The sequence below is a fragment of the Centruroides vittatus genome, unplaced genomic scaffold (genome assembly GCF_030686945.1).
Source record: "Centruroides vittatus isolate TY-2023 unplaced genomic scaffold, ASM3068694v2 scaffold_1015, whole genome shotgun sequence".
Lineage (NCBI taxonomy): Eukaryota > Metazoa > Arthropoda > Arachnida > Scorpiones > Buthidae > Centruroides > Centruroides vittatus.
In genome coordinates this window covers 2,674,723-2,685,550 of record NW_027122666.1, presented here as the reverse complement: position 1 = coordinate 2,685,550, position 10,828 = coordinate 2,674,723, and the positions used below count along the sequence as shown (strand labels likewise).

The 10,828-nt window shown below is 28.2% G+C and overlaps 1 protein-coding gene across 3 annotated transcripts; it reads left to right on the top strand.

The window, feature by feature from the left end:
* Positions 1-1,142: 1,142 nt before the first annotated feature.
* LOC136986312 (cell adhesion molecule Dscam1-like) lies at positions 1,143-10,800 on the top strand. 3 transcript variants are annotated; one of them, XM_067283809.1, is made up of 15 exons: positions 1,143-1,501; positions 2,693-2,977; positions 3,058-3,177; positions 4,968-5,138; positions 5,249-5,390; positions 6,702-6,850; positions 6,934-7,059; positions 7,135-7,296; positions 8,357-8,427; positions 8,490-8,736; positions 8,818-8,916; positions 8,994-9,182; positions 10,009-10,143; positions 10,216-10,489; positions 10,559-10,800. In XM_067283809.1, exons 1-15 carry the CDS (start codon positions 1,417-1,419, stop codon positions 10,578-10,580), a joined length of 2,277 nt encoding a protein of 758 aa, XP_067139910.1. In that variant the 5' UTR covers positions 1,143-1,416; the 3' UTR covers positions 10,581-10,800. The 3 variants fall into 3 exon arrangements, with proteins under 3 accessions (XP_067139910.1, XP_067139911.1, XP_067139909.1); XM_067283810.1 differs by having other exon boundaries at positions 7,132-7,296; positions 10,219-10,489; XM_067283808.1 differs by having other exon boundaries at positions 7,132-7,296.
* Positions 10,801-10,828: the final 28 nt, after the last annotated feature.

The following is a 10,828-nucleotide window of genomic DNA, read 5'->3' as shown; positions in this document are numbered from 1 at the left end:
GATAGAATAGTAAACTAAGATAGAACTAGAATAGTAAATATTGCACTTCGAAAAAATTGACAAAATTATATAAAAATATTTGCCACTAGCAATAGTGAATCCAGAAATCTTTAGAGAAGGTGCATAAAAAAAATATGCTTTACAAAGTTTTTTGCTACTTGAAATTTTACTTGGAAAACTGGTCTCAGCACAATCTTCCACATCTGCACCTGCTTGCCAGAGAAAATCTAAACTTTAATTTGATATTTTGATGATGACAATCTTTATTATTATTACTCGTATTATTATCACAATCTTGACTTGAAGTACTACTTTCAGGCCCACTAGTGGCCAAGCGGTCCGTTCCCTGAAACTGGTAGTTCGGTCGTATGTTCGCGTCTCGTCAGGACGGGCTGGCCACGTGGAGTTTTTCGGGTTTTCTTCACGTCTGTAACGCCTGAATAGGGGCCAGTTACCCTTATAAGGACCTCCCTGAAGGCATTTCCTCTAGGCAGATCGCCCAACTGTTGTGTTGCCATAACTTAACTAAACAAACAAACAAACAAGTGCTGTTTTCACTATTCTCAAAACAGAACAACCTGAAAAACCGGAGTTTTAAAAATTGCCGAGGCTCGGAAAAATAGATGAATTCTAGAAATATTTAAGTATAAAAAAAGAACTATATAAAAAATGAATTACTGCACAATGAGACTGTTTCAAAGTTGACAAGAACTGTTAGTAAGAAATCGAATATAATTTTCACAAAGAAAACTAATTGTAACGCTATATATTAAATATGGATTATGCATTAATTCAGATTATAAGATATAGGTTTATTAATGATTTTATTAATAAATAGAAACATTTCGTGTCTTACATAGAAATACATAAATATTAGAAGTATTCATTATAAATGTACAATTTAAATTTATAATATTTATCAATTGAAACATTGAGTATAATCTTTAAATAATTTATTTTTTATGTTATCAAATAGTAATTCTGATATTATAAAATACATTAATAAGTTTTTTTGTTATGTCGTGTACAAGAGAATATTAAAATTTATGAAATTAATTTTCAATGCAGCAGCTAAATTTCAATTATTGTATATAAATTTTACACCACATTTCACCACTGTATGGCGCTGGAAGCCGTCAATGTTCAGTGTATTCTGAATGGATTCGTCTACCCGAAAATTAAAGTTCAGTAAGAAGTTAATATTATTGTATTTTAAATTAAATTAAAGTGCGAAAGCGTTTTATAAGGAATTCAAACGCAGTAAATATTGTTTATGGTAGTTTTACTTTGATTTTAACTATGTAACGCCATTATAAACAGCAAGATGTGGCTTCATTGCAACAAAGGACAGCTATGCAGAGAACGCAATACGCTTTGATTTGATAAAAATTATTGTTTCTACACTAATATTTTGTTATGGAAGCAGTTTTAAATCACATTTTTCTTGTATATTCTGCTTTTATATGGATTTTTCTTTTTATTTCTCCTGTTGTCATGGAAGGTGAGTAATGCATTTGTTCTTTATTCTGTTATTGGCAGCCATCTTGGCTTCCTGTTGTAGTGAAAAGAACAGAAGAAAATTTCATTTAAAAATAATGAAAAATAAAAAAAAAATATTAACCACAGAATAATTTTAAATTCAGCATATTTAGTAAATTGAATATATTTTTTTAAATTATAAATTATAAATTAATTTTTATATCATTTAAACTTTACTCTAAATTAAAACGAATTTATAAATAGACAGTACTCTAAATTTATTTCGAGCGTACTAATAAAATTATATTATAAATAAATTACTATAATGCAATAAGTTTATGTAATTTCATGATTCACAATTTATAATTAATATAAGTTGTATTATTCCTTATGTCATAGCTTGTTTTTATTTAGAAATAGGTTTATATTGAATTAAATATAATAATGATCTACAATGTTAAAATATATAATTCATATCTGGTGTTGGATTTCATCTATCTAACTCCGTTCTGCAGATTAAAGAAAGAAAGACGGACAGACAGACGACAGTGGGAATTTATAGGTCTACAATTTTTTCAAATTGCAGCCCAATCAGTTACAGAAAATAAAAATTATTAATGCCATTTTTATAGAGTGTAAATGCCAAAAACCAGAGATAAGTTTTTACAATACAATGCTCATATAATGATGTGGAATATCAGTATAATCTTCAATAGAATATATATATATATATATATATATATATATATATATATATATATATATATATAAGACACTATTTTATTTTTATATTAAAGAAGGAATTTTCTAAAATATTACTTGGTTAATCATAATATTAATACCAATAAATATCAATTTCGTTTTTAACAAACTAAATTGCAGAAGCAAATTTACTTAATAGAATAGATATGGAACAGTCAATTAGTGCATCAGTCATCGTTGATTCATCCTGAATATAAAAAATATTCACATACATTGCTTGGCATTTTAAATTTATTGATGCATTATTTTTGCGTGTTTAGTTTCCTAATGTCTAATTTAAGATATTTTATACGTTCCACATCGCAACACCTAACATATAAATATTAATTTTTCTTTTGTAAGTTTGCAAATAAGTATGTAAAAATAATAAGAATCTCTTTAAAAATATGCGAAAACAGATACTTAACCTGTATTTACTTCTTATGAACGTTTTAAAATTTATATTTTATAGTTCCACCAAAAATAGTGCCACAAATCAGTGAGAATAGTTTGAGGGAAGGTCAGAGATACGTAGCAATATGTGGCATCAGTGAAGGAGATTCTCCATTGAGATTCCAGTGGTCTAAAAATGGCAAACAGTTGACGGAATCTTCACATTTAAAAATTCATCATCAAGGAGATTTTTCTACTAGTTTAATCATTGCTGCAGTTAAAGGCACCGATAGCGGTAATTATACGTGTGTGGTATCAAACAGAGCTGGTTCGGATAGTCTTACAACTAAACTTTTAGTATCAGGTAAAATCGGAATACTGTTTATGTTTTTTAAAATCTTCATTTACTTATAATCCTTTGCTGAAAATTAATGTCATTTTTAGTACCTTCTTCCTGGATTCGTCAACCTTACGATGTATCTGTAAAGGCAGGAAACAAGTTAGTTCTAGACTGTGAAGCTGATGGATATCCTATTCCAGTCGTTAAATGGAGGAGGACTAAAGGTAAAACACTATTTAAACACTGAACTAAAATACTCAATAAATAAGCAAACCCTATTACAGGGTCAAGGTGCAATATTTTTAAATGGTTAAATCTATGATCCAAAATTTTTTACATGCCAGAAAAAGTCGTTAGCGTGCCATGTTTGGCACGGTGCCAAGGGTTGTTTACCCCTGTCCTATTACTTTTTATGACTTGAATTGCATATACTGTATTTTATTTTTGATGTAGCATTCTACATGTTCATAATATTAGTTCCATACAGATATAATTCTCTCCACTTATCAATGTCACTTTGTTTATTATGAAAATGAATGCTAAGAAAAATATTCTGATGTTTAATTAAAAATTGAATTTTATCAGTTTCAATTGACAGCATTTTGTAATATTTTCCTGCGAGATTTAAACAAACTATACATTTAGTATGTATCTTTTAATTAATCTCTTGAATGTCATTAGTTAAAAAATATATGTTCAGAAACTCATTATATTTTTGCGAAACAGTTCAATATCGCTTAAAGAATATCATAAGAAACTTGGCAAATATAATTAAAATATTACTTGTGCTCCTTAGATGTGATTTGTTATTTAATTTTATTTGTTCTGTTAAAATAATAAAGGTCAGGTTTAATTTATTCTATGTATATACTGAAAACAACGTGCTCTAGATGTAACTTCATATTAAAATTAATTTTTCTACGCTATTTATTATTCTTGATTACGTATCGTCTGTTAATGTCAAGAATTATAATGAAAATCTGATCAAAAATGAACATTTAAAATTCTCAATAATATGAAAGATATTACTTAATACAGAAATCCTTGTGAATCATTTTTATTCATTATTATTTATTTAAATAAGTATATATTATTAAAATTATATAATGTAATTTATTATAGTGCGTTAAGTTACTATTTAAAATTTTTTAAATTTAAATTTATTCTTCTGAATTACTTTCGATAAACAATAAGATATCACAAATAAGTCCCGAAATATTTTCGAGATTGAATGACGTTTTATAATGGCAATTTGTATTTGCAATTCTTATTTGTATATGATTTAGAAATCATATAATAAAACCAGAATAAATATAATAAAATTACATTTTAATCTGTTTTTTTCCGTAGATAATGATGTTTATTAGATGATGATTACCGGTTTGAAAATGTAAAATTATGTATCAAGTTACAAAAATAAATTTCAAAATTAGTTAAACAGTACATTATATGTCACGACTTTGACCCTAATATATCAGGACTAGACCTTGTCTAAGTGTACAAAATTAAATATCGTGTTTCATGACTTGTTATTTTACTTGCAGGATATCATTTTATATAATTTTACATATAAATTATTAAGAAATAAGTTACAGTATATGAAACTTAAAATTTTGATTTGATTCAATAATTTAAAAATAAATCTCTATTTTTAGTGTAAATTAAAACATGCATACGTACAGTATATAGTTGCATATAGAGGTTGTATATTCTAGTATATATATATATATACGCACATAGTATTACAATATATAATATTATCTACTATATATAGAATATGTAATGTTAGATTAGAATTATTACATCAAATATTCCCTGATAGGTTAACACTGTCAGAATGAATTTTCATTACAAGTAATAGACAGACCGAATATCACTCGCTTTATATGTTTGCTCTAATTTTAAAAGGGAGAAAATAAATGAAAATGTAAATCAATGTTGCGAAAAACACAAATATAACGAAGCATATATATACAATGTATTGAACTATTTTAATTTTGAAATGTTATTTTAGGATTTAGCGTTTCTCAGTCTTCTTCAGTAGCAGAAAGTCATTGGAAAATTACCGAAAGTGGGACACTCACTAATGTAGCTGCTAAAAAAGAGGATGAAGGATTTTATACTTGTGAAATTGGAAATGGTGTCGGAGAGAACTTATCTAAGACTGTTAGAGTTGAAGTGCAGGGTGAATAAGTATATTTATTATTTGATAATAATAATATACTGCTTAAATATGTTATTGTTATATTAAAATAAACCGTAGAAGGAATTGTGATTTTCAAATTATATTTATAGTCCCACCAACTGTTAAAGTAGAATCAATGCACATGGTGGTAAGGAATGGAGATGATTCTGTTTTAATATGTAACATAACTGGAGACAAACCTTTAAGCATTTATTGGACTAAAGATGGAAACAAACCGGAAGACAATCAAAGGTAAATAAGATAATTTTCATATCTAAAATTATTTATTATGATTTGTAGATGAATAATTTAAAAAATGTTTATCTGTAATGATTACCGTTTTGTATTTCAAGATGGATTTACTTATTTGTCTAGATTTTAATATACGAAAATATTGAAACAAGTTTCAGTATTGGAGACAGTTTGTTCTAAGCTTAATATTTGAATAATTAGATTATTTCTACGTTCTTCCTCTATTTTAATATAAAATAGAACATATTTAAAGATATATGTCTAATGCAAAATCCATAAAACAAATTTTTGTTTTTTAAAAGTAATTCAAATATTTGAGAAATTGAAAATATGAATACAGATATATTTTTCTGAAAGAAATTTAAACATGTTTTTTTTTAAGATCTACATTTGACAAAATTAGTGACCTGATTTTAAGAACCATTTATTAGAGAAAATTTATTACATAGATATTTTATATATTCTAGAAAGAAAATTGTTCTTAAATTTTTTTTGAAATAAGAGAAATGGTCTTTTAAACTTAGACATTGATATGTATTCTTTACGAGCAATTATTTATTGTGACGTCGTTACAATACCGAGATGCAATTTTTAATCATATTTTTAATTTATATAATTTAAAATATATGCTTTTCACGTCGAATTAGTAGTGGCTTGCCCCTGTACATCATACTTTTTCTTTAACAATAGAGTCGTGCCAGTCATCTAGCACCTTTCAGGGGGAAATATTTGAAGTAAAATAACGTGACTTCCAATTTTTATCGGAAGTTCTTATATAGTAAATCGGGACCTCCTGTCCTTAAGATTTCCAATTCTGGTACTATCTTTCATATATTTAACTCTGTTCGTGAGATTAAGTAAAGGCAGACGGACGGACAACCGTGGGAATTTATAGGTCTACAATTTTTTTCAAATTGCAGCCAATAAATTTCTATATATTATGCTAAATTTAAAATTCTACATTTTTTGTTACTGTTTCCACAAATATGAAGAAAACAGGCTTATTCCTTTAAATGCTGGTTGTGACCATCCCTTGAAAACAAGTTGTTTTTTTCTTTTGATTCGCCATTTCTACTCAATACCGTACTGGAATATTTTCTCTTTTTTATCCTCTTTCTCATAACCTCTTCTTCCATTCCTTCAGCCTATACCTTTGAGCAGACTCTATCCTCTAAACAACAACAATAATAAAAGATATAAACAAAGTTGACTAACTTTTTTCCGCAGAATTAAAGTAAATTCTACGTAATGTTTATCGCTTTATTAAAATTATTAATAAATTTTTCAGCATTTAAAACAATTTCTTTTCAGAATACAGATTCTACAAACAAATTTTGAAAGTAGTTACAAGTCTGTCTTAAATATAGAATCTACGAACAGAGATGATAGTGGATTATATATATGCAGTGCCAATAATACATTTGGATATAGTCAAATGGGAATTAGATTAGGAGTTGTTGGTAAGACATCCTAATATTAATAATCTTTTAAAATTTTTGCTTATTTCGAATGTCTTCTAAGCAGATTTAAACGGAATTTTCAGAACCACCTAGTCAACCTGAAGATTTAAAAGTGAAGTCTGTATGGAGTAGAAGTGTTCGTCTCACTTGGCTCCAACCTTATAACGGAAATACTGTCATTCAGAAATACATATGTTTGTATAAAAAAGGTAATTAATTAATAAATAATTTATTTTTTAAGAGTTAGTAGTATATATTTCATAACAAAATATTTTATTCAGAAGATAAAAGTAATCCAACGGAACTGAAAATTGATGGATCTCAAACATCTACCATAATTCTTCGATTGAAACCTTACACCAAATACCAATTTCAAGTTGTTGCCGTTAATGAAGTTGGAAGTAGCATTCCTTCTAAAGTAGTAGAAACTGTCACTTCCGAAGAAGGTAATATTTTAATTCAAAATTAATTTTTGTTATTTCGATTGGCGTATTTGTAAAACGTCAAGAAACATTTTGTTCCAAAAAATTGATTTAATTGACAATTTCGGTCAGATAGTTTTCAAGTAGACCTAACAACGGCATACAAACTCCTTAATATTGTTTTATAGTAAAGAAATGTATGCATTTGTTTATTATGAAAAAATGTTTTTATCAGTTTTAGTGAAATCTTTACGTAACGATACGGGGAAGAAGTCCGAAAAATAAAATATATTTACTCATTTGCTAAATTCCAATTGTATATCTTACCCGCATGCTCATTAAAATATAATTTGAATAACAACCTCATCGATGGTTCGTATTGTGACGTCTAATGACGACAGGCGAATCTCGGCGCTACTATTGAATCGGCAGTCTTGTCGTTGATTGGTAGGGCTGTCGACTTTCTGTAACATAGGAAGTATAGGAAGTTGACCATCGGTAACTGACTCTGCTGAGCAGCTTGTTCGGAAATCGATTCCCGAACGACAACCGGAACAAATATGGCTACAAAATTTTGTTCGTAAACAAAATTTTTGATTTTTGATCGCCCCGATCGTAATCGGAGGTATGACTGTAATATATTTCTGACATTTCTGTATGCAATATCTATTGATATAGCTTAATATTATAGACATTTTTGTTTGGCAATGAACAGAATTATAACTTTTTATTAACATTCGACTTTTCGTTATTGTCGAAAAAGAGCGAGCTCACTGTTAAAATTTTCATAACTTATCGTTGATAACAATGATTAAGATTTGATAAAGTTGATTTTAGTGTTTGCTATTTACGGCGAAAAGTGGACGAATTACTAACACCGCTCACAATTTATTAAAAACTATTTCACTGGTCACAGTAACGTTGTGTAATTACAAGCGTTTTGATTGCTTAATAAATTATTATTCATTGAAAAATGTTTTTAAATTAACTTAAATTTTAATGAAATTAATAAAAATTGCTACTAAAATTTTATGTGCACATTTTACTTAAATATTGTAAAATTATATATTATTTATATCTACAGAGCCTGCCTCGTCTGCTTTCGATCTTCAAGTTAGCGAAAAATCAGCTGCTTCAGCTATTTTAACCTGGAAGGTAGTACATTTTTTTTTGGAATATATTATCAATTTTGAATAACAAATTTTGGAAAATTTTAGCCTCCCCCAAGGCAGCAATGGAATGGACAGTTATTGGGACATTATATTGGATATAAAAAGACGAGCCAGGGTTCGCAAATATCATATTCATATAAAAATGTCAAAATGAATCATAAACATGAAATACAAAGAACCGTATTGAATAATCTTCAGAAAACGTCAACTTATACTGTAATTGTGGTTGCTTATAATAGAGCCGGATTGGGACCACCTTCGGAGCCAATACTCCTAACAACATCTTACATCGGTGTGCAAGAACTTCTTTAATAAAGTCAAGTAGTAATGAATTTATTTAAACGTATAATTAATTAAAATTTATTATTTTTAGAATCTCCTCCAACACCTCGAGTATCTATTCTGACAACTGATCCAAATTCAGTGACTATGAGAATTTTGTGGTCTTCGAAAAGAAATACGCCTCTTACTGGTAGTACATTAATTTATTTAAATACATTTTGTGCTTTTTAATCCACGAATAATTTTGACATAAATATTTCTTATTAGGTTATGTTGCTCACGTAAAACCTACTAATGGGCAGTGGCAAATGGTTCGATTGCCATTGTCTCTGAATAATAATTATACTATCGGAGGATTGGTCAGTGGAGTTCAGTATCAAATGTATTTAACAGCTAAGAATGAATATGGAGACAGTGGACCCACTGAAGTACTCAGCTTTCTTACAGCAAATAAAAGTAAGCAAATTAACTGAAATCATTCTATAAACCTAGATGACAATTTACTTTTGTTTGGTGATTGATAATGCTTCTATTTTGTATTTATTGTTAGCAGAATTTATTAGATTATATTTTCTCGAAGTGTTCATCTATTGGACTATTTTCAATGGCTTCAAGTTTTATGAAAGGATACTCCATTCAGATTACTAATTTGCACGAAGAATGGAAAACAACATTGTCATTTACATTACCCACAAAATTATTAGACATAATTAAGTTCTCGTTTCTGTAATCACAATCTGTAATCATAAAGTTATGATTAAATTCATAAATTTTACATTATATTGAAAGACGAATAATATTTTTAAATTAATCACTCGCGTCTTAAGAAATACTATGTATAAGTTTGATACGACAAACGTACAGCTTATGCTATAGTATTATTATATAATGCTATAGCATAAGCAATATAAGCTGTACGTTTGTCTGTATAACAAACTGTTAATCTATACGGCTATTTTAAAAGTTTCTTTTTGAATATTTTATATTAAATATTAATAGCGAGAATACATTACGTTATATTTACCACGTAGTTCTTAATTTCCATTAATACGAAAAATAAAAATTATATAATATAACAATGTAAGAACTTTTCATGAACTTGCAATCATGTTAAAATTGCTGTATTCATATTTTCGTTGAAATCATTATATTGTGTTCTTGAAGAATTTTTTCACTTTGGTTTTCCATTTTGATACAATATGCGAATTTTATTTTTAGAGTTTAAATGATAAAATTAAATTAAATGTAACACGTTTTAATCGTTTAAAAATAATTATTCCAGAAAATGATGATGAGCCACTTTATCAACAACTTTCCTTTACACTACCTGTCGTCGTCTCATTGGTAATAATTATAATTCTTCCTCTGGTATCCTGTTGCTGCATGCACAAATTAGACAGGCCATTTTTAGAACCAGGTTTGTTTTATTCTTAAGTATTTTTATTAATTTTTTTTCATTATTATTCATAAACTGGTCTTTATGCACTAGAAGGTGTCGAGGCACGCGGCTTCACTTATACAGCAGCCACTCCAACTCAAAGACCCGATTTAGTAACGACAGGAATGGTTCGTTCCTTACCACGTGCTCCAGTTCCAGCTCCTACTCCCGCTCCTCCTCCTGTTCCCATTCCGGCATCCACTCCTGTACAGAATCAATCCACTTACTCCGCTCTTCATACATATGGAAGTGAGGCGGACTATGATGATCCTAGATACGACAGTGTGGTGGAAGAAATGAAGAATTTCTTAGGTGCCAATGCCATGTGAGTTATTGTTTTTGGTGTTTTCGATATTGAAATTTTTTTCATATTTAAAATATTTATTTAATATAGGAACCGCAAAACAACTTTGTAATCGTTCTGCAAGTTTTTATGATAATTTACAAATTTTCAAAGAAGAGACTTTTCTAACATTACGACTTGTCCAATTTAAGCTGCAACATAAGCTGTTACGTGTTTTCGGTAGATTGTATGATTAGAGAAGTTAGTGTGAAATGTTAAAGATTTTCTTCTTACATTAAACCTAGACAACATGTTGTTTTTATGAAAAATAAAGCATTTTTAATAATTATTAATATCTGTGTAATTTGATGCATGTTTCTT

Bases quoted from the DNA above. Each gene is read 5' to 3' on its own strand.
- LOC136986312 (XM_067283808.1), top strand. From the start codon at position 1,417: ATGGAAGCAGTTTTAAATCACATTTTTCTTGTATATTCTGCTTTTATA. The intron at 8,428-8,489 runs GTAGTACATTTT...GGAAAATTTTAG, and splicing joins CAGCTATTTTAACCTGGAAG to CCTCCCCCAAGGCAGCAATG. The intron at 8,917-8,993 runs GTAGTACATTAA...ATTTCTTATTAG, and splicing joins AAGAAATACGCCTCTTACTG to GTTATGTTGCTCACGTAAAA.